Here is a 24,499-nt window from a genome sequence, read left to right as displayed (position 1 = left end):
TCAACCACATTTTGAATGGCACTTACTCTGTACAGATTTCAAGTTGTTTCCCTAGAAGGTCTCCACTATAGGCAGTACATGTTAGCCGATAAGGTAAAAGGTAAAGGACCCCTGGACGGTTCAGTCCAGTCTACTATGAGGATGCAGGGCTCATCTCATTTCCAGGCTGAGGAAGCCGGCGTCTGTCTACAGACAGCTTTCTGGGTCATGTGATCAGCATGACTAAACCACTTCTGGAGCAACGGAACACCGTGACGGAAACCAGAGCACATGGAAACGCCGTTTACCTTCCCACCCACAAACTGCTAGGTTGGCAGAAGCTGGGACAGAGCAACAGGAGCTTACCCCATCACAGGGATTTGAACCACAAACCTTCTGATCGGCAAGCCCAAAAGTTTGGTTTAGACCACAGCACCACCCGTGTCCCCTATACACCCAATCAGTTTACACAAGGTGGTAGAGCCCTACAGAAGACACTTCAGAAGGCACTACAGAAGACAGTTCAATGCCCCTTTGATGTCCTGACTCTGTGGCTGCTGATACTGGTACTTCTGACATGCTCTTTCTACTGCAAGCAGTTTTTCCTTCAGCATTTATTTTTATTATTAAATTTCTATACTGCCCTTCATGCAAAGATTGTGGGGCAGTTCACTATATAAAAACACAAAAATAAATTCATTCAGTAAAAGTTTGCTTGCATCATAGGCTGCAATAAGGTTATCCATGGCGTGTGAAAACACAGAACATTGAAGTTGTTATCCAGACAGATTTTGGGCTGGTTGTACTGAATAGATATATAAGCATGTTCACTCTAATCCCAGTCCCTAAACCACTGACATAAATGTTTAATAGATTTGTACCAAGGGTAGACTCTTGTACGTGATTGAAGTGGCATGTATTAAGCTGCTAGGAGTCACACAGTTTGCAGTCCTCCAACTACTTACTCTTAAATAATCACATTGGCCTTATTCACAATACAGACACACCAAGTGTTAGCCAATGAGTTTACTTTGGCACCAACATTGCCCGTGAAATTTATGTTTAACAGATGCATAAAGTCCATTATACACATATTTTGGAACTGACATCAGCTTAGCCAGTGAGACTGGCTGACTCCCTGAAAATACAATTACATAATAAAAGAGTTCAGAATTTTGCTGATTGTATTTGCCATTTCTAGGAAATTACTGTGTGCCTAATAGAGTTTGTTGCCTCTGTTATTTAACATTTCATTTGGTTAATGTTATTAAAGTGTGCAAGTTAAACTATTAGAAAATGAGAACAATTTCCTTTCAGATTACAGCCAATGTTATGGTAAGCGCCATAATGGACTGGGGTGCTGTCAGATCAACACAGCTAAACATTCCACCTGCAAAAATGACCTCATTGTCTGTGGGTTGCGATCCTGCCCACCCTTCACCAGACCAAGAAACCAGACGCCGAGGCTAGTCTTGAACCTGCTGGCCGCACTTCTGCTGCCAAGACTACAATCTTATTTTTGAAAAATTAAAGTGTATGGAGTCTTTCCCTTATTTTTAGAACATATGCAGGATCAAGTCACTGAAAAATAACTGGGCCAAGAGGTTAGTGAAGCAGAAGGTGCTAAAATCAGGAGAATGAAGGAAGGAGTAACATTCACTTGTCTCTTGAGCTATAGTCCATCTTTGTGACCTTTCCTAAAGGAGCATCACTAGGGAATTTTGCATATTGAAAACGCTATATGTCCAGTGTTTTCAGCCTGTTTTGATTGATTGATTGATTGACTGATTGATTGATTGATTGATTGATTGATTGATTGATTGACTGACTGAATTCTGAGTTAGAGAGGCAAAGAATTGTGAGGTAGAAGGCTGTTGAAATCAGTGGGACCTTGAGCACTTTACATTGGCTACACCGTGCTCAGTGTTTCAGCACTGAGAACTACCAGGACTTTATGAAGAAGAGCCATGCAAAGAGATAATGCAGAATGGAGGCGCATTGGTGTGTTGGTTTGTGATACTACAAAGGCATTCAGCTCTGCTTCCTTAGACCATATTGCTTGGGGTATTTCTCTCTCTACATTCCTTAAGAGAAGACTTTTGGGGAGAGCTCTCTTTGAAACAAAAGGCGGGACAAATTGCTCAGCAGATGTGCACTGAAACCAGGGCCAGCCTTCCCTGCACCAGCTAGGCTGTAAGCTACCCTGCTGCCCTTAGGAACAACAGTGCAGGATGCTGTCTTACTGCCAGTGTCAAAATAAGATTCAGTTGCCAGTCTGGTCACCTTTTTATTTTACCTGGAATGAAGGTGAGGAGGCACCATCTTATCCTTTGCCTCAGGCAGTAAAATGTCTTGGGCCGGCCCTTATTGAAACATAGCCATAAAGATGGGCTGACAAGTGCTTAATAATAATAATAATAATAATAATAATATATTATTTACGGTATACCCCACCCATCTGGCTGGGTTTCCCCAACCACTCTGGGCAGCTTCCAACAAAGTATTAAAATACAGTGGTCTGTTAGATTAAATTAAAAGCTTCTCTAAACAGGGCTGCCTTCAGATGCCTTCTAAAATTCTGGTAGTTGTTTTTCTCTTTGACATCTGGTGGGAGGGCATTCCACGAGGCAGGTGCCACTACCAAGAAGGCCCTCTGCCTGGTTCCCTGTAACTTGGCTTCTTGCAGTGAGGGAACCGCCAGAAGGCCCTTTCTGCTGGACCTCAGTGTCCGGGCAGAATGATGGGGGTGGAGATGCTCCTTCAGATATACTGGACCAAGGCCATTTAGGGATTTAAAGGTCAGCACCAACATTTTGAATTGTGCTTGGAAACATACTGGGAGCCAATGTAGATCTTTCTTTTCCCCTTTGGCCCTCTTGCTTCCATCTCCTCATTGTCCCCATTTCAGTATTTCTTCTCTTGGATCAATCCTTAGCTGAATCCTCTGCTTTAGGATGAGAGGGCTCAGATAGTTTGCAATGTGGGCATTGATCTGTATGAGGATGTGTGGGTCTTGGTCCACCTTTTCTGGGCTGTGAACAATCTGTGACAGCCGAAAAGAAGTTAAATGAAATTGATGGGTAGATGGAAACTGGTTAGCCCTGCAGATTTGAAACACAATGCTGCAACGGCTGGCTGGAGGAACAAAATTAGTTTGCAAGATTAAAACATATTAATACAACTCAGAAACTGTCATGTCAGAGATTCTAACTCTAATGCTGGATGACAGCCAAATAATTCCAGTTCTGAACAGAATGTAGCACATCATGCTTGCAGTCTGCTTCACATCACATCACCCAGAATCCTCCTCTCAGGATATAAAATACTAGAATCAGAATTTTTTTTTATTTTTGCAAGACAAAAATGACGGAGTGCAAACAAAAAAGCTGGCATAAGTTATTGAACGTATATCACTGAACTATTGTTAAGGGTTTCTGGACAATATCATATGACCAGCATGAAGAAGGACTGCAGCCCAGTCTTAGGTCGTGTGTTTTGCATACAGAAGATCCCAGGTACAATTTCTGCATCTCCAGGTAGGGCTGGAAAACACTCCAATCTGAAGTGCTAGAAAATTGCCCCCAATCCATGTAGAGACTGTAGACAATAGTGAACTAGATGAACCAATGGTCTGACCTGGTATAAGGCAGCTTCCTATGATTGCATGGCAAGGGATTTAAATAGCTATCCCAGAGGGCCAAACATGCAAGGAAAACAGAAGAGCACAAGTTAGCATGGGAGGAGAGATGAAAATGATTTGTGTGCTTCCTATTCTCTTTCTGATGAACCCTCTAAAAGTATAGAACTCCATCTTACCATAGGCTAACTAGTGTATTATACTTGTATCAAGTATATAGATGTATCGAGAAATACATTTACTCTAACCATCGCTGTATCTTCCTCCTATGTTCCGCTCTCTCGTCCCTCCATTTAGATCAGAGGTAGCTAACCTGTGGCCCCCCCCAGATGTTGCTGGACTACAGCTCCCATCATGCTTGACCATGCTGGCTGGGGCTGATAAGAGTTGCTGTCCAACAACATCTGGAGTGATACAGGTTGGCTTGCCTCTTTTACTGCACTTACCACTGCAAGTGCAAAGATTCCTCAAACTCTAGATGTCAGCCAAAAGACACTGAGCAAGCTGACTTGTAAATGCAAAGTGAAATGTTTTACATTTCCAGTAGATGTCAGCACATCTCCCTCAATGAACACTTCCCTGCTTACATTGTGAAATTATAATTTTTGTTTCTTTCTTTTTAAAAGACTGAAGCTGTGCAAATGAAAGCTTTCCTGTTTATCCAAATAAAGCCATTTTTTAATAGGCTTCTTTATTGCCTAGAAAGATTTTTAAAGTCTTCATGCAGAACAGACTTCTTGAAACAAGGGAAGTGAGTGACCACATTTTCATCTGAGCTCTTTGGAGACCCTTAAGTGGAAGACTGGAGTTAACCTGCAGTAACTTGGCTCAGCCTCACTTTACATTTGCAAAAATTGTAGGCTGAAGGAACTACAGTGGTACCTTGGTTCTCAAATGCCTTGGAACTCAAACACTGGAAACCCGGAAGTAAGTGTTCTGGTTTCTGAACTTTTTTAAGAAGCCGAAAGTGCTCTGTTTTGAGTGTTACACTTCCGATTTGAGTGCCACACTTCCATTTTGAGTGTTACACTGAGGTATGTCTGTTTTTGCTATTTATTTTGCATTTTTGTTTTTGCGGCTCTTTTTTGTTTTGTTTTTGTGACTGTGTGGAACCCAGTTCAGCTACTGATTGATTGATTGTGTGACTACAGTACATTTTTTATTACTTTCATCTAATAATAATAATAATAATAATAATAATAATAATAATAATAATAATTTTTTATTTATACCCCACCCTCCCCAGCCAAGGCTGGGCTCAGAGCGGCTTACAAGCAATAATAAAAACAAGTTGAATGATTACAACTTAAAAACAAAATTAAAATACATTAAAATATTACAACATTAAAATAAAATGTAGCCTCAACGCAGGAGGAGAAGGAAAGAAAAAAAGAAAGAGAGGGAGGGAATCAAATTGGCTCCAAGCCAAAGGCCAGGAGGAACAACTCTGTCTTACAGGCCCTGCGGAAAGAAATCAGATCCTGCAGGGCCCTGGTCTCATGAGGCAGAGTGTTCCACCAGGCCGGAGCCAGAGTTGAAAAGGCCCTGGCTCTGGTTGAAGCCAATCTAACTTCCTTAGGGCCCGGGACCACTAGGGTGTTGCTATTTATGGACCTTGAGGCTCTCCATGGGGCATACCGGGAGAGGCGGTCTTGTAGGTACGAGGGTCCTAGGCCGTGAAGGGCTTTAAAGGTCAAAAGCAGCACCTTAAATCTGACCCTGTACTCCACCGGGAGCCAGTGCAGCTTGAAAAGCACTGGGTGAATATGCTCCCATGGCAGAGACCCCGTGAGGAGCCTCGCTGCAGCATTCTGCACCCACTGGAGTTTCTGGGACAGCTTCAAGGGCAGCCCCGCGTAGAGCAAATTACAGTAGTCAAGCCTGGAGATGACACTGTGGCCAGGTCGGGGCGGGAAAGGTAAGGGACCAACTGCTTGATGCGGCGAAGGTGGAAAAATGTCGCCTTGGCTGTTGCTGTAACCTGCGCCTCCATGGAAAGGGAGGCATCAAGGATTACACCCAAACTCTTAACGGAAGGCAATGGCACTAATTGGGCCCCTGCAAGAGAAGGGAGTTGGTCCCTCATCCCCATGCCATCCCGACCCAGCCATAGGACCTCTGTCTTTGAAGGATTTAGTTTCAATCGGCTCCCACGAAACTATCTAGCCACAGCTTCCAAGCATCTGGTCAGTGTGTTCGGGGCCGAGTCGGTGTGGCCATCCATCAGCAGATAGAGCTGAGTGTCATCAGCATACTGGTGACAGCCCAGCCCAAAGCTCCGGATAATCCATTATCTTATGGATCAATGGCCTTGTTAGATAGTAAAATCCACATTAAATTGCTGTTTTAGGGATTGTTTTTTAAAGTCTGGAATGGATTAATCCATTTTACATTACTTTCTATGGGAAAGTGTGCCTTCGTTTTGGAACACTTTGGTTTTTGAATGGACCTCCAGAACAGATTAAGTTTGAGAACCAAGGTACCACTGTATGCCACAATTAACTGGGTGCACACCAGTGCTTTTTTCCTAGACAAAAAGGTGCTGGTACTGTGTAGCGAACAGAGGCCTAGTCCGGCTCTCTCTCTGGCAGGTGCACACTCCGCCCTGTGGCCATTATTACCCACCAAAACAGCTTCACTGCTGAGTCCTCAGTGGACAGAGCCATAACAAGACTCGAAAGGGAGAGGAGAAGAGGAGCTTATCTTCACGGCATGCCAGCTGCACCCACCCCTGCCCTGCTCTGGGATTGAAGTTACGAACATGGCACTAGCTGCCTTGGCAGGGTAGAAGTTGCTGCGTCATGGGACGCACCTTTGGTTTACCCAGCCAAGGTGCCCCAATGGACAGGCGAGTGCCAACCTGTCAGGGACTGGGCAGAGGAGGAATGGTGGAGACCGCCTCCCTAGCCTGACCCTTCCAAAGAAGAAGACAGTTCAGAATTACAACAGGGGTTTGAGGGAGGTCACAGCTCAGAGGCAAATGAGGGGGAAAGCTGGGAGATAATGGGAGAGGAGGTAGAAGAAGCACCAGAGGGGGGACAGCTGATGGACTTAGTATCTTTAGAAGCATTCCAGACCCTCCCTCCCCAGAACCTGACAGGCACTGAAAGTAGGAGAGCAAAGAGCTCAAAGGCAGAGGGCACTTCTCAGCTCCCATAGTGATGACACATAATGGGAGAGAGGAAGGGGGTGGAGACTCACTTGGAGTAACGCCATTACTCCAAGAGGCGGCATTTCTAGGCCTCTCTCTGTGAATATTGAATAAAAAGCATTGGTAAGAACTTTCCTTGTCTTATCCATTCCTGGCAACCTACCATGGGGGATTGGATCCTTTGACGCCTGACACAACCCGAAGTCCTGACCCCCATGAATGAATTGCAGTTGGGGACACACACACAAACAAATCCTACACAGCCAGTCCCTGACATTTAAGCAGTGATTTTTTCTAGAAAAAAAATTGCTGGTACCGCATACCATTGAGTACCGCCAGAAAAAAGCACTGGTGTCCTTGTGTATGAAGAGTCAATTGATCAAATAAAATAGCAATATAATCAAGTGATCAGCATCAATTCATTAATACAATCCTACTCTTGCAATACTGTTTCTTCAAAATATTCTTGACTTTGTGATATTTGCTAGTATGTTCTCTCTCCCCCCCCCCCACACACTTAGCATGTCCCCATTGCTGGCTTCATCACCGTCTCTGTGTTTGAGAGACAAATGTCTCCAGCAGGGCAGCTTTCTGTGGTCCTGTTTGCTCCATGGAAGCTCAGGTTCTACATCGTGCAGGGAGCCTTTGTGAGTAGAAAAGTCTCCCTGCTTCAGAAGTTCAGCTCCCAACATGTGGAAGAAGATGACGAAGCCAGTGAATAAAATATAATGGAGGGTGTGCTCCCTGCTCTACTTCTCACATGATGGGAAACACTGTCAAACAGAGCTATTGTATGTAGGAATTGCTATGAATATTTCTCCCTATACCATAAATTCTGTGGGTAATGGAAAACTCCTTCATCTAGCCCCAAAATGGAAAACAAGCGAGGTCCCAACTCAAAAGAGTGGCAACTTAAGAATATGCACAACTCACAGACTTAACATATAGAATAAGAGAAAAAGAAGAACATACGTTTAAAGAATATTGGAAAACGTTTATTGAATATATGGGAAAGACTTGTGTACAGCTGAAAACAGAAATTCAACAGTGTAAACAGGTTTTGATGGAAGCAATAATGGAATACTGAATGGTATAGTTTTTGTAAAATACGCAGGGATTTATGATATGGAAAATGAACCATGGAAAGAGAAGAAGAGAAGTCATTGATATCTTAAGGATGTAAAATGAGTATTTTAAATTTTAAAACAGAAAACTTAATAAAAATTATATACAAAAAAGAAAGAAAGCTCCTTCATCCAATGGACACTTCCACCAACAGAATGGGGAGGAAGTCGATTTTTGCCCGTTCCTCCTCCCTCAGCAGTCTCCTCCTACCACCTCTCATGCTGTTCTAAAACAGACCCCCAACCCTCTGGAGCAGATACAGGAAGCTGCAGAGAGTTTCTGCAGACAATCAGCAAAATCCCCTCCCTTCCTGTTCCATTGATAGAAGCCTCTCTCAGATCAGACACTTCCGTCATCACAAGCGACATATTTGGATACAATCGGCAAACTCTTCCTCTAACTGTGCGGGGCTTCAGATTATTCCATGCATATTAAGAGTGGTGTTGCAACATCCAGAGCCAAAATGAGGCAGAAGATTAACCACGTTGCCTTTGAGGTATGGTGTGGATAGAGGCTCAAAGCTTGAAATGGACGGTCTAGGTTCAAATTCTTTGTCAGCCATGAAACTCGCCTGGCAGCTTGAGGTCAGTCAGTCTCTCAGATAACTTACTCAGATAACAGGTTTGTCATGAGGTTAAAGTGTGAGGGGAACGATTGTATCCCACTTCAAAGAAGGCTCAGATAAAATGTAGCAATAAAATAGAAGGAATCAAGAACAGTTCTGATCAGGGCCACCGTGCTCAAAAGTTCACGTGAAGTAAAATAAAATTTAAAAAGCTTATATCTCAGCACCTTTAAATTAAGAATCATTTTCAAGCGCAGGTACAAAATTAAAGGTTGTTTCCTCCTTGAACTCTCCAGGCAGTTTATTAAATCAACTGAAAGGATGGCACACTAGGGAAACAATGGAAGCAGCCAGCCCTGAGAAAATTGGTTAATTATTCACCTGAAGGGTTCCCAGAGACATGCATGCAACATAGCTTTTGTTTTGGTTTTTGAAAGAAATAAGCTAATAACTCCCCTTTACCTGGAAGAGGGGGGAAACCTTAATTCTTTGTCCAGCTTAGCTGCTGTGCTGTGATTTTAAGTAAAGTGTCTACTATGAATAAACAGAAAATAAAGAAGATGTCTGTCACAAAGGTCGAAGACACGATGGCTCTGAAATGGGCAAGAGCAGTAAATCGTGCGGAGGAGAAGAGGTATGCCGAGAAGATCAAAGTCCTCCAAAAAGCGGCGTGTCTAAGCTCCTACGAAATGGACCGAGAAAAAGCCACACTTCTGAAGTTTCTGGAAAAAGTTCAGATGACTACAGGGCACCTAAACAAAGACACTCCCTTATTAAATTCACACGCAGGAGCACAAAACAACCCGTCATCCAAATAACTCCAGACCTACTGGATACTGCAGCTTCTGCTGAAATTATTTCTTTGGTGATTGGAGAAGTTTCAACCAGATTATTTGCTGTGTAGAAATGCTAGACTGCATTCCTTGAAGATTATGGTTTTATTAAGATAGTGAATTCTGCCTTGGACATTAGCACCAATCTAAATAACTCCATTTGAATAAACCATGGAACATCCTGGAAAAGGCGAAACATGAACTCTGCTTTAAAAGATCTGCCTGAAATTTGTAGTCTCTGCAAAACTGATGAATTATCTCAAATTCCTGAGCACATCACTAAAATCAGAGCTTTATTTCAACCAGAACTCACCGCAACTCAGTTCCAACACTTCTTAGGTGGGCGGCATTACCGTTATAAGAGAACAAGGGAGACTTTCATGGTGAGTTCCGGCACCTCTTTTTTCTAAAAAAATAGCACCGACTAAAACCTTTTCAAAAGAACACTTCAAGTGCTTTGAGGGGGGGAGAGATTTAAAAAGCAAAAGCAACAACAGCATTGTAAGTTTTTCTTTGCCTTTGAGAGTCATTTTGATCCCCCAAACAAGACTGCTGGTAGGATAAGCAAAAAAGTTTCCTGTTTCCAGTCACCAAAATTCAGCAGAAATATTATCAGAATTCCGGATTTCTGGAAGATGACCAGGAAGAATTGGGACTATGCAAATTGCACCCATCAGGTGTTTCTCAATACAAAGCTTGCTACCTTTTCAAGCTGTAACCCTATGATTGCTTACTAAGGAGTAAGGCCCATGTAACTCAATGCGACTTACTTCTGAGGATGCTCATACTATGAAGATATATCAAAGGAATGTGACCGGGTCAGGAATTAAAAACAAAACTTCTAACACACTCTTCTGATTCAGCCCCCTTCTCCGGGCTGTCAATATTCTTAACTATAGATGTTTCATGTGGGGTGGTGTGTGTGTGTGTGTGTGTGTGTGTGTGTGTGTGTGTGTCTGTGTGTGTGTGTGTCTGTGTGTGTAAGGGAAATATCAGCAAGACCAAATGTTTGTACCAGATTATTGAAAACTCTCAAAATTCAAAAGCAGTTTTGGTAAGTTTTAGAAAACAAAAAACAGGTTTTAACAGTTTTCACTAGAATTGTATGTATTTTGCCAAGGCATACTAACCTGACAGAAACAGATGCTTACGGCTTTTTTTTAAGGGGGTATTATGCTGAGGAAAGGGCAGAAACCTTGCCAAATTTCACCTAGATTTCGGGACAAGGGCAAATTACATTAAAATGTTAAATTATATGTAAACCTGTATCCATATCACCTCACGGTGTAGCCTTATTGGGTTTTCATGTTTTTTATCTGCAAAAAGGCAGTTTAAAGAATGATGATGATACTGATAACAAAAACAGTTTGTTAGAATGTGCATGCCACATTTCACTTAGAGAAGAAAATACTAAAGCAGTTCACAAACAACTAAAAGTCACCAGCTGTTTAATTTTATTTATTCGGTTTAATTTCACTCTGACCCAAACTGGTATATCTGAACATATGTTTATCTAAGCCAGTTCCTTATGTGGATTCTTTTCATTTTCTTTTCACGACATGTTTCCACCTTTGGTTAATAGTTTCATTATTCCAGTTCTATATATAATCAGTTTCTTACATTTTCCTTTTCTAATCTAATAGAGTTTCCCATCAGTAGAACATAACCTTTTAGTGCCAAACACCCTGAGTGTTACAAAAAGATATAGTTAAAACTGTAGCAATTATTAAGGAGGCATTGAAATACTGAGCCAAAACACAAAGGTCTTGCCAGTAGGAGACATGATACATCATGGAAGATATAACAATATTCTCTGTACCGCTGTCAAAATATCTTTTAAAATCTCATGTCTTAGTTTCATGTACACCCACCCACACCAATTAATATCAAAGGTAAGATGGGTGGGGACCAGAAAGAGATCATCCATTTGTGGAATTCACTTCCCAGAGAGGCCTGTCTGGTGACTCCATCAATATCCTTGCAGTATAGGCAAAGATGCATTTTTGCTCCCAGACTTTTAAATGTACAGTGGTACCTCGGTTTAAGAACAGCCCTGTTTACAAACTATTCATTATAAGAACTCTGCAAAACCAGAAGTAGTGTTCCGATTAGCGAACTTTACATCAGTCCATGAATGGAAGCCAGAAGGTGGAAGGGCACTGGCGGCGGGATGCCTCATTAGGGAAAGCGCACCTCTGTTTGAGAACGACTTTGGTTTAAGAACGGACTTCCGGAATGGATGAAATTTGTAAACCGAGGTACCATTGTATACCCACTTACCTCCATGGCTTTTTACTTCTGAGTAGACATGTATAGGATTGCGCTGCTAATGTCTTTGTTTTTGTAATATTCTATATGTCTATATTAACTTGTGCTTATAAACCATTTGAACAGCTTTGCTGACATCACAGAAACACGATCAGTCTCCAGTGAACCTCACCCCAAAGAAACTAAACGCAAGAGATGTGCAAGACCTGTGAAACCTCTCGTTACTCAAAGACTGGAATGCGTTTAGCAATATATTCATTCCCTCTGTGTTGTGCATTAATATAATCGAAACAGCTTGGCTTGTGGAATAAAGCTCTTTTGAAACGTTGAGACTTAACTCCAGACAAACCTGTTCAGGAACAAGAGAACATTTTACACTTATTTAAATCGTCAGAAGAAGGTACCATCTCCTGGATTCCAGTTTGTATGTTAAAAAAGATTTACTTCAGATGAGTATTTGACCAAGGATTTTCATTGCAAATAATCTTTAATAATATTGGAGACAAAAACAAATATAAATAGTAGAATTGGTGGATGCAAATATATGTCAGAGAAAATTATTATTGCGTGGACAGGCGGAGTCCCCAGATCCCGAGTGGTCCCCCCCGTCATGTGGAATAACGACTCTAGACAACGTGCTATGGGATTAAATTGACCACAACTTTATTAAATTTCAAATGTGGGTAGACCTTGGCTCAGGCATTGGGCGTTCTCCCTCCCTAGTCCCCAGCCGGGGACCTAGGGAGCATCAGGGTTATCCAGTGGGGGGGGGATGGGCCGGCTCTGGAGAACATATGTTCAAGCCGAGATAGCCGCCCCCATTACGCCGCCGCAGGGGAGAGCAATGACAACCTTTTGGCGTACGGCCAAAGCCTCCCTTCAAAAACCCCTTTAACGGGAAACCCTGGTATCACCGCCGCAAAGAGGAAGATGGACTAAAGGATTCCGCCCAAGGCCTGATACCGCCAAAGTTGTGACGTTTTGTTACGGGAAAGGCGAAACCTGCCAATGCAGGGAAATTCCTTTCCGGCCCTTTAACAGCGACCTTATCGTAGCAGCGCCCGCATACCTGTGGAGACAGGTTAACCTGCAAAACCTATGAAGAAAAGTTAACCTGCAAAAGAAGACATTAACTGAGGGTGGGTAGGGTGGGAGAAGCTCTGGAGCCAAGTGAGGATTACCAATTAAGATCCACCCTCTATTGTGTGGGCAGGTAATCCCTCCCCCTACCTGGCCTGGTTTCCCTGGCAACACTTCCCCCAGGTGGGATTGGACAACTCACTGGGGTAGGCGGGAACCTCCAGGTATCCCACCTGAGGGAAGGCAAAGCCTATGTTGATGGGGCCACTCCAGATCCAGGGCTGCGCGCGTCCACGCAAAGGGCGCCCCCCGTTTTTTAAGTGGGGAGCGGTCATTATCATCATCATCATCATCATCATTATCATTATCATCATCATCATCATCATTTTTTGAAGTAAACGTGATTTTACAATTCCCATATTCAGCACATATGCCAGTGTGTGCAGAAGACTCTCTATCATACCTATAGTTTAGGCCAAGCTAGTTCAATGCTTAAATACATGCCTAAATCATTACCCATAACCTGACAGGAAATCGCTGATATGAGAATGTTTCTGGCAAGTCTGCCACACAGTTCTACTGAAGTCAAGTTTCTTTTCTTATTAAGTGAGGGGGGGGGGAAGGTTTAAATGGAAGTGGAAGAAATTTTCAGCACAGCACTTGTTCTCGCAAATAACTTTACCAGCATTTAGTCATCACTGCACTCAAAGAATCACATTTGTATACAGCATGACTGATCCTTCATTTTCTAACGAAATTTATGTTAACATTCACCTTTGGATATAAAGCTTTTTGTTTTCCATCATCACATTTTGCAACTGACTTAAATAAGAGCAGGATTGCACCCAATAGCTTACATTGTAGTCTTCTTTGTTTCCATTTCATATATTAATATAGTTAATACTATATATTAATATAGTAAATCAGCTAACACTGTAGATATATAAAGTTGTGGTTGTTGGTTGTTGTTGTTTTTTTAAAAAAGAAACGGTAAACATTTTAACCAGAAGCCACAGATTTTCCACCCAAATGTATTATTGGTGAAGATTCTACTCCAGTCTTAATATTAAAACGTCATGATTAATATCTGGTCTTCTGCTTTGCGGTGTTACTCATATACAGAAACCCCAACTGACATGGTTTTAAATGAAAGGCAACTCTAGAACAGGTCACTTATGAGCAGATGCATTATTTAACCCTTTCTCCTGGTGGTTTTCCCACTCCAAATCCACCCCCATACACCGCCTGTCATTGCTCACAGTCCAGTTTCCCACTTACAAGAATAAACACGCATATTGAACTGGGTGAAGGGGAACGTGGTTGGATGGTAGATAGAAAAATAGCTACTGTGGGGCAGTCGGGGAGGAGAATCATGACCTCCACTCTCAGAAGCACTCTGCTTTTCATTTCTAGAAGGTGGGAGGAAGGCTGTTGGGGCTTCCATACATGATTCTGTGCAATTAGTAGTTTGCCAGTTAGGGAAATATAAAATGGCTACTCACTACACATCAACAACTAACATAGATCACCCTGCATGTGTCTGTATACTTATCCAGCACCATGTGGTCCTCCTGTGGGCTTGCTTTCCATCCAGCCAAAGTTCAGATCATTAATAACTTGATGGCTAGGATCCCTTCTGGGAAGAGGAAACTGGCTGTGTATTGGAGGCATGTTTTGACCCCCTATTCTGTGCAATGACCTGCATACTGCTGTACAGATCAGGGGGGCGGGGAGAAGAGTACTCTGTGCTTATCTCCTTCCCTGAGCAGAAATGGCAAAATCACGAAGGATAAGGCTAGTAGCCACGATGGCTATGTATTACCTCCGGTGTAAACTGAAAATGTGCCCGGTACAGCCCTTACTTGCCAAGGGACAATTGGGAGTGCCCTGTAAGGCTCCCCCATTGCTATTTTGTGGTCATGCCTTTTCTGGTCCCATATATGACAGCAGTTGTGGGGCAGGTAAGCAATAAACTTGAGGAAAACAGGTTGGGGGGCCTAATCTGGTCCACGGCTGCTGATGTAGAAGGTGTAGAAAAGGGCAAGCAAATAATCAAGGAGCTGGAACAACTCCCCTATGACACAATTCAACATTTGGGGCCTTCTCAGTTGGGGGGGGGGAGGTGAGTAAAGAGAGACATGATAGGGGTGCATTAAATTATGTGAGGTGTAAAGGAAGTGGATAGAGAGATGTTTCTTTCCCTCTCTCATACTACCTTGGCTTATCCAAGTAATGTGAATGGGTAGCTGAAGTATGAAATGTGCTCCCACAAGAGGTTAGACAAATTTATGGCGCCTAAGGTTCTCAGTGGGAACTACCTCTGATATTGGAGGCAGGATGCATTGGAATATCAGTTTACAAATGGGGAGAGGGCTGTTGTACTTGTGTCTGCTTGCCGGCTTCTCACAGACATCTGGTTGGCCACTGTAAGAACAGGATACTGGACTAGATAGATCTTTTGTCTGACCCAGCAGGTCTCTTTTTATGTGCCTAATGGCCTCATTTTTTCCCCTATGCTGATTTTTTAGCACTTGAAATAAATTAATCATAAATAACATTTTAGCTACGTTGCCCTATGTAACACTATTTCCTATTTTGGGTTATATTTGTGGTTTGTTCATACAAAGCTTTCTTCCATGTTGGTACAGAGCAGGAAGGAATCCACCAGCCTGGGCTTGACCAACTGCTGGAAATCTGACTCTTGAAGGCCATCAGGGCTGATAACAGCAAGTCGCCGCAAGGCTGCCTGAAATAAAAATGTGACAATACGGTTTTAGAATAAAAATCTGCCTTCATGCAATGCTAGAGAAACATCACATGTTCAGAATGACTATTGAGCTGAGGTTCGGCAGACATTCCCTTGACCATTAACTGATTGACACTATCATAGTGATGTTATTGATTCAGTACAGTTACTTATTTGTATACTTGAAAAGCAGCTGAGACTCATACTGTGTGTGTGTGTGTGGCCACATACCCAAAATAGCAAATCAACATTCTAGAATTGATTTACATGTATCAGGTATCAGAATGGGCAACATTATTAAATGACAGCATTCCTGTCGACAAAAGTTTCATCATTTATGTTCCCATGTTAGTTTATGTGTGCCTAATTAAGCTGATGCTTCCGGATGCTCCAATCATAAGGATATCTGCAATCTGTAACATTTAGGTTGTGATGTCATGTACTTCTGTGGGAGTAATCTCCGTCAAACTCAGAATAGGCATGTATAGGACTGTGGTACTAAAAACACATACCTTTTTCTCTCTTTTTGTAAAAGCTGTAATATGGGTGCTTGAAAAGAAAGCTAAACTAAACCAGGAGTGGACTTTGGTAATATGGTGCCTTGAGCAAGGACAAAATTTGTCCAACCCTGCCCCCTCAAAATATTTCTTATTTTCTCAATAATTCCTTCTGGTACAGTTGCTTTCTTAATGGATCTTCTCAATGGGCTCTCCAGTGCACTATGTCATAGTTGCGGCAACTCACTTGCCTATCTGACCGTGGCCTAACTTTGAGTAGGTGCCTATATAAATATAGGTATCATCATCATCATCATCATTATCATTATTTTGTGCCTGCCTCGGTTCGGTGCCCTGTGTGGGAAGACTGTCCACCCTGCCCAAATACGTTGCTGAACCAACCTTGCTAACAAATTGCTTTTGATGGTGCGTGGAACAACATTAGACTAAGTCCCATTCAGGCTTCTATTGAGTGAGGTTGTGCATACTGACCCTGACTCTTTGTCCCTTGCTTTGATTTTGTGGCTTAATTTTGGTAGGGGAATCTGCTAGTTTCCACCAAATAAACTCAACTGAATCTATTCTTTAAAAGGACTGCTTAAAACAAAGCTCTCTGAAAGCATCCCTTCCTGAAGACCCTGAAATCCCTTTGCTGGCAAAAGGCACATTCATTTCTATGGGGTTTGTGCCAGTGAAGCACTTTGAGGGTCAGTCTTCATTTTGCTCTCAAGTCCTGCAAAGATTTATAGTGTGACCTCAGGCAAGCCACTTCATCTCCCTACTTAAAACTGTTCAGACTTAAAATTGACATAGGAATTGTCTCTGCCCAGTACTTAGCATACAGCTGCTTCCACCCTGATTGGTGTCTGTAAGCATTACCATTATTTCAAAGAGTAAATCACATGATTTCCAAGCTTTTGGGGACAGAAATATGAGTGCAAAACTCAGTTGCACAAAGAAATATTGTCCACTTATCAACATTAAAAAAAAATGTGCCTATTATGGGAATTATTTTATTGTGTCATCAGATGGGAGGTCACAAAATTCTGAGCATTGCTTATGGCAACATGATAATCTTTTTATAAAAAAAATAATTCTTATAAGCTAACTGCCTCTGCAATGAAAATAAAAAATTATTCCAGACTAACAAGCCTCAGTACATTGTAACATTGAAATCCCTATTTCTGGTAACATGCTGGAGGCAAATTTGTACACAACACAGTGGTATCAGGAACAGAAGAGACCTAGATCATAGTAAAGCTTGTATATGCTTGCTTGCTTACTGGCAAGAGTGCGCCTATTAGAGTGTTGTGAATTGCAGCGAGGCAGCAGGCTGCTTGCTGAGACCCTTCTAACCCCTGGGCCCAGCAAGTGTTAAAATATAGGAAGATGTTTGCCTGGGTGGTGGGCCATTAAGGAGAACAATTCTTTAAAAACAATTAAACAGTTCTTTTAAAAAATCATTAAACAATTCCCATTGCCACTAACCTGTAAAAAGTGCATATTAACAGCATTTAAAAAAATAAAATACATTGTCTAAACTTGCAACAAATCAGTAAACAGACCCCAAAAGCACAAACCCGCAACACCATACAGTTGCCTGCCTGGTTCTTTGTTCTTGGGTTTCACAAAGTTCTCAGTTCAAGTAAATCAACAACTACAATGGAAGGGTTCACAGCATTAACACTCCAAGAGAGTCTTGCTTCTTCCATAGCCACAGCTGTTGGGGTGTTAATGTTTGCTCACTGTTTAAGCACATACTTTGCAAATTAAATAAATAATAATAATAATGAAGAATTTTGTACACCACCCTTTCTCCGTGGATCTCACAACCACAGGATGGTTCACAAATCTGCAAAGCCAGAGTTACTTTATCTCATACAACGCTATGCAGGTTATCTACTATAGTGGTTTTTAGTGGTAGCACCCTTTAAATAAACTAAATAACCAAACCAGATGATCCCTTAAGGGCACAGGACCTCTGAAGGCCTCCTGCCAAAAGAGGCTTCTCCACTTCAACAAAGGAAGCAACACCTCAAAAGGAAAGTGTGTTTGGGGTGGCCTCTTTCATACAGATGAACTGGGGAAAATATATATTTAGTATTCTATGTATATCAGCTCACAAGGTATGGATTTTGGCATGGAACAAGAGGATTTTGAAGCAATATTTCTCTAGAAATTTATACTAACCGGCAACAAACGGAAGCTCTAATATGCTCTTTAGATATGAGAGAGACTACAAAACACATCCTACTGTGCTGAATATATTTTCAGTGTATAGAAAGCCCATGGGAAAGCTAAAGGCAAATAATTAGATGCACTTACCAAACATGCAACAAGAACAGAATCACTGTTATTTCTTTTGGTAGGAGACCTGCAAAGTTCTATGAGGCGTGGAATACCTATATATTTTGAAAAGAATGTTGAAAAGTGAGTAATTTCAAATCTCCACAATTCTCAACATTGCATCAGTGTGATATACTTTCCAGATTTATCCATTTCAGTGAAAATGATGATGAATTCAGACAAAAGTGATGCTAGAAAACAAGAAAGGAACTTCCCTTGTGTGTATTATAAAGAGCTGAAATGTGACGTATCAGTTTAACAGCGAACTGTAGAAGCATCACTCAGAAAGCACTCACAGTTCTGTTTTCACAACCAGGGAGTCTCTAATTTTGGGAATGTCCCCTTAGTTCTCTCTATCATTATTCTATTAGAAAAGGTATAGAATCGCCCCCCTGCCCTCCCCATTTTCCCACATCTGGAAGACCCCACTAGTGTCACTGAATGACTGTAGAGCAAGGGTAGTAATTTCTGCCTGAGAGTCAAATGTGGCCTCCACCATCTCTATATGGCCCTCAGGACTCTGAACAGGACACACCCCTCCATAAACCACACCATTTTTGGCACCCAGCACCCTCCTCTGGTGTTTTTACCAGGCCAGAATGTGTCCTTGAACTGAGATATCTCTTGCTTTTCTGCATGGAAGATGGAGAACGGTTTGGCCAAACCCACTTTCACAATACCCATCATTGTTATGGAGCCTCCAGAAGGAAACATGGTCCTCGGACTGAAAAAGATTTCCCACTTTCCCAGCCTCTTACTGTTTTCTGAAAAATACTGTAAAAATAATCACCTGTGTTTTGGAGGACTAACAAAGTCCCATATAAGGTGTTTTGTTTGGAAAGCTGAAAATGCTTTAAAAGGAAATGCTGTCGTAGTAAGATTCAAAAATGAAGAAAAATGGATATATGCACCAGCTGTGATCATGGAAATCATTTAACAGTTGTGCACATGTCAGGTCCCTGCTCAGGGCCAATTGAAGATGTGCAACTTTCACTGTCTGCAGGATTAAGCTTTTTGAACAGTGTTGTAACCTGTTTTGTTCATTTGGGTTAGCAGGCAAAAAAAACCTAATTCTGCAACAGTTGTGTGAATTACCCTTTGCAATTTGTGCTTCTTTTTGCCTTCACAACCAGACTTTTTTCCATGCAAACTAAACATCCATTGAAGTACAGTGGTACATTGGTTTGCATATGTCCTGGTTTGCATACATTTTGGATTACTAACACATCAAACCCGGAAGTGCGTGTCCTAGTTTGCAACCTTTTTTTGGATTACAACCCTTTTTTTTTTGGACTACGAACAGAAAAAAATTGGAGGCCCCATTGGTGAAAGTGCGCCTTAGGTTAAAACCTGTTTTAGTTTACAAATGGACCTCGGGAACAGATTCTGGTTGTAAACCAAGGTACCACTGTAGTCAGGTAAACTGACCCCTGCAGTTGTAATGCAGTGAGCAACATGGGAGGGGAGATCTGTACAGTACTGCTGAAGACATACAGGTGGTGTAGACTGGTTCAGAATTGAGTCCATACAGAAGGATGGAAATTCTGTATGGATGGGGGGGCGGGGGGAAGAAGCCTAAACAGTAGCAAATGGACTGGCCCTCTGATGTAGCAAAGCTGATAAGAGGGTATACAGAGAGCAGATAAGTGAGACCACTTTGACGATCAAAGCAGCTGCTTCCTCACTTTGACGGATGCAGCATTTTGCATATTTTATATAGTGCCAGCATGTTAAGCATTAAAATTCTTACAACTAAGGTTTATGGCTGCATGTGCCACTTCGGGATCACGACTCAGCCGGGCGAGCGTAACCGCGGCTTTTTGCTGAACTCGTTCGCAAGCAGCTACTTCTGGTGAATTCCCAGATGACGATTTCTCAAACAGCATTTCCATTAAAACTTGAACACCTACAAAGGAGTGAAACACTGTTGATAAGCATCCCAGGCTATAGTGAGAATATTCAGGACAAAAAGCAGAATTAAGAAGGATGCAGCATGGTTTGCATACCATTTCCTTGGATTATTTCTGAGGCACACTGGTCCAGGACAGACATGTTTGCTAATATCGTCACAACCTAAATTAAAGAGAAACAACCACTTGAAATATTACATTTCACAATTCTTACCATCACCATGCATTTAAGACATGTCCTTCTAAGCTGCCAATTAAGTATCAGCACCTTCGATTTTCTGAGGTATCTTTTATTGCCACCTTTTCACAGTAGCTCAAGGGAAGCCAGATCATTATTTCCGCCTCCCAACAGTGCTCTGTATTAGCTGAAGCTTCCATAGCAAACCCCACAGAGAGCACATTGTAGTAATCCAGCCTAAAGAAACCAGTGCTTGAACTGCTGTGACCAAGCACTCCAGTTCAGAAATGGTTGTAGCTGTTATACCAGTTGCAGTTGGTAAAAGATGTTTCTAGCCACTGAGACAACCTGGGCCTCCAGTAACAGAACTGCAACAGAAGCACTTCCTGGCTGCAATCCTGCTCCTTTACAGGGAGTGCAACCCCATTCAGGGTAGGCAACTGACAAGCTTCTTGGACATGTGGACCATTCTGTCTTGCCAGGATTCAAGCTCAGCTTGTTTTTCCTCAACCATCTCATCATTGTGTCTAGGCACTGGTCCAAGGCCTGCACAGCCTCTCCCAGTTTAAGTATTATGGAGAAACAGAGCTTAGTGTTATCAGCATACTGACAGCACCTTATACTACATTGTATAATGTAGTATAAACACTGACAACTGGGAAGCACTGGCCTGCGAGCGCTCCAATTGGAGAACAGCCTTTACCAAAGGTGTCATGGGTTTTGAAGACACTCAAACTCAGGATGAAAGGGAGAAATGCTTGGCAAACCCTCACCATGATCAACTCCTGCCTGGAAACCTATGTCCCCCCTGTGGAAGGACGTGTGGATCCAGAATTAGCCTCCACAGTCACTTACAGACTCACTGTTAAAACCATGTTTATGGAAGACAATCTTATTTGGCTACGAGTGATAGCCAAAGAAGAAGAAGAAGATAGCACCTTGCCTAATGACCTGTCCCAGATGCTCCATTGAATGTTAAATAGCATTGGAGATATGATAGTGTTCTGTGGTACCCATAGTGTAACTGTCAGGGGTCTGAAAAATGCCCTCCAAATGCGACACTGTGGACATGATCCTGGAGGTAGGACTGGGACCATTGCAATGCAGTGGCCTCCGATTCCCATTCCTTGAAGCCAGTCCAGGAGGATACCATGGTCGATGGTATCAAAAGCCAAAGAGAGATCAAGAAGCAGGAGAAAGGTTGCACTTCCCTTGCCCTGCTCTCTGCAAAGGTCATCCATCCATGCAATCAAGGTGACTCAGTCCCATGGCCACTGCTGAACCCACACTGGAATGGATCTAAATAATCGGTGTCATCCAAGACATGGCAGTCTCACCACAATTCTGTCCACCACTTCGCCCAAAAAAGTATTTGTTGCTAGTTGATAGTTGCTTCAACTCAAGGGGTCCATGGCTGCACCACCACCTCTTTCAAGGCAGCAGGAACCTTCCCCTAACACAATGAAATATTAACCATCCTCTAGACTTAACCATTCATATACCTCCTGCTTGATTTGATAAGTAGGAGAGACTGGAGTCAAGATGGCATGTGGTCAGATGCGTGGCTACCAGCGTCTTGTCCACATCAGTTGATTCTGTCAACTGATACCAATGCCACACTACATCATATTTGAGGCACTGGGCACTTTGGCTAGAGTTGTAACAACTGCAGTGTCAATATCACTCCAAAATTATCCTCCAAGTGTATAGGCAGCTAGTCACAGCAGGTCTTCAAAAGCTCCAGAGGTACCTACCCCATAGTGGGAGTCAGTAACCTAACTCGTGATTCCATTGCTAGCATGACTACCATGAGTTGTGATTGTACAGGTCTGCTCTAGAGGAGCAGGAGTACAACTAATAGGTGAAAATGGTAGAAAAGCTAATTTTGAGAACATCAGGGAAGATAATCCTAATGCTAAGAGCTGTTAACCAATGGAGGTATTGCACCCCCCCCCCCCACTGGAAGATAGCCTTCTGCCAGAGATGCTTCAGTTCCATCCTGCATTGCAGATCCTGTACTGAACACAGAGCTGAACCAGATGATCACTGAGGTATCATCTATGAGTTGTATTCAAATAACTCATACTCACAGTAGACCCCTTGAGATCAATGGCTAACTACAGTATGTTCCTTGGTTTCAGTGGGTCCAGCATGAGTATGAGTTAATTGGACACCACATCAACTGATGCCTTGCATCACAGATACAGAGCTATGAACCAAACTTTGATCATCACCTCTCGACACAAAAGTCCAGCAAGAAGGAATGTGGCACTTCTGTGTTTTATGCAGTGCACTGCAGTGCTAAAAATAATAATAATGCTAAACTAAGGGGGTGGCATGCAAACTAGAAAGTGTGAGAATTGTACATAATGAAATGTACAGAAACACAAGAGCATTTGTTGGGGCTCCGGCGATGCTATTGTAGGGCAAATGCACATGTTTGAATAACATAGCTTGAGGCCCTACCCTGTGTATTCAAACAAACAAACCTCACTGATAGAGTTAAGGAAGCCAAGTTGCCATCAATTTGGCTCTCACTAGGTCATTATAGTAACAAAGGATATTTGTTTTGGGTTGTGTGTCACAAAGGTCTCTTGCTTCCTTCAGCAGTGCCACAGTGTCATCTCTCTGAATAAACAGGCCCACTTAGGATGCAAATGACTTGATGAAATGCCAATAGTGACAGGCAGAAAAAATGGGAACTCAAGACACATCTATGTGTTGATTCAATGTTAATTATTAACAGTGTTTCAGGCATGTGTTCCTTCGTTCTAAATGATATCCTGTTAATGAAAATTACTTGCTCCATGGAGAGGCTGCACCCCATGCAGCTTTCTAAGCAAAAGATTAAGAATTCAATTAAGGACAATTTGAATACATGCCAATTATTCCACTCCTTCAAGTTATTTGATTGAATCTTAGAAATGTGTGTGTGTGTGTGTGTGTGTGTGTGTGTGTGTATTTGTGTCTTTTGACTGATAAATTTATATCAGCTCAATGACTCCAGTTGCCCCTTATCTAATTATCCCAAAGAATTTCTTTATATGTGCAAGACAAACAGTGACCATCATGGTGCTGGGAATTTTATTCAATACCAAAATTATTTAAATTTTAAGAAGACCACCATAATGTACAGATTGGGCAAATTACCCCCCTACATACATGAGACTTTTTCAGTACAAAACCTCATTTAATTAAAACCACAAACCTAAGACTTAGCATATTCAATCAAACCAGTGGTCTGTAACCCCCAGAATTCCGTGTCCAAACATAACAGTCATGAGTTACCAGGTTGAGGCAATCCTAGACTTGCCTAATATTCATAATGCCTGGAAATCAGTAACTTGCAACGTAGGTTCCAACTTTACAGTCTAATAGCTCCTTAGAATTCCTTATCTGGTCAGAACATTTTAACTGCATTGTGCTTAACAACCATTAGTAGTTTTGCCGGTGACAGCAGGCACAGTACATACAGTGAGAAACAGAGGCAGGCAGGGATAAGATAAGATAAAATAAGATAAGAGGCAATACAAACTGGCAGAAAATCAAATAGGCAAGTGCTTTGATTCATCTTCATGGAATGACTTGTAATAATTGCACAATAGTTGTGCGATAAACAGAAGTGCAAAAATTCCAGCAATCTAGTATCCTAGGACAACCATATTATTAAGTCCAGGGTGCGGGACAGTGAAAAGAACAAAATGTTCTTCCTTCCATGCTGCAGCATTTTTTAAACAACAGCAGCATAGGAAGCTAGTTTACACTGAGCCTCAGACCATCTAGATCAGTACTGCCTACATTGAGTAACAACAGCTCTCCAAGGGTCAGGTGGGAATCTCTCCCGGCCCCACCTGAAAATGCTGGGGACTCAACTTGAGACATTCCACATGCAGGGTAGCTGCTCAACCGCTGAGCTACGGACTTTCCCTGCAAATAACCACTTCAAAGAGGTGATCTGCAAATACTACCTTTGCTTGCACTGTGCACATTTAGCTCTCTTTTGTGTTATCTTTGTTAGCATTTGCAGAAAGGGGAGGAGCAAGATGAAGGGGCGGGCCTTGGGAATATGCTGCCCTGCGCAGAGCTAACATTTGACGCCTTCCCCCAGCCCTCACAGTCCTGGCTTAAGCCAGACTTTGGGAAGGAAGCAAGAGGTTCTGCGATCCTAAATGCACACATGGGAG

General features: G+C 42.3%; 2 protein-coding genes and 1 long non-coding RNA gene across 5 annotated transcripts in view; 2 read left to right on the top strand and 1 right to left on the bottom strand.

The window, feature by feature from the left end:
- The window catches only part of PSMA1 (proteasome 20S subunit alpha 1), a 395,619-nt gene that overhangs the window by 97,720 nt on the left and 273,400 nt on the right, over window positions 1-24,499 (top strand). The window lies entirely within an intron of this gene.
- Window positions 8,872-11,888, top strand: LOC309331022. Its single transcript, XR_014151686.1, has 2 exons — window positions 8,872-9,673; window positions 11,685-11,888. It is a non-coding gene; the product is annotated as an uncharacterized lncRNA (long non-coding RNA).
- The window catches only part of INSC (INSC spindle orientation adaptor protein), a 132,579-nt gene continuing 122,773 nt past the window's right edge, over window positions 14,694-24,499 (bottom strand). For all 3 annotated transcript variants that reach the window (XM_081841283.1, XM_081841282.1, XM_081841281.1), the window contains 4 exons: window positions 20,234-20,300; window positions 19,978-20,133; window positions 18,207-18,283; window positions 14,694-15,384 (listed from right to left, as the gene is read on the bottom strand). In XM_081841283.1, coding sequence (XP_081697409.1) covers window positions 15,256-15,384; window positions 18,207-18,283; window positions 19,978-20,133; window positions 20,234-20,300 — 429 coding nt within the window. In that variant the 3' untranslated portion in view covers window positions 14,694-15,255. The remainder of the gene's footprint in view (window positions 15,385-18,206; window positions 18,284-19,977; window positions 20,134-20,233; window positions 20,301-24,499) is intronic.

The sequence above is a fragment of the Podarcis erhardii genome (genome assembly GCF_964252035.2).
Source record: "Podarcis erhardii genome assembly, chromosome: 1".
In the NCBI taxonomy this organism is placed as follows: Eukaryota; Metazoa; Chordata; class Lepidosauria; order Squamata; family Lacertidae; genus Podarcis; species Podarcis erhardii.
Note: the sequence above shows the minus strand (reverse complement) of the source record. Positions and strands in the feature narration are given on the sequence as shown.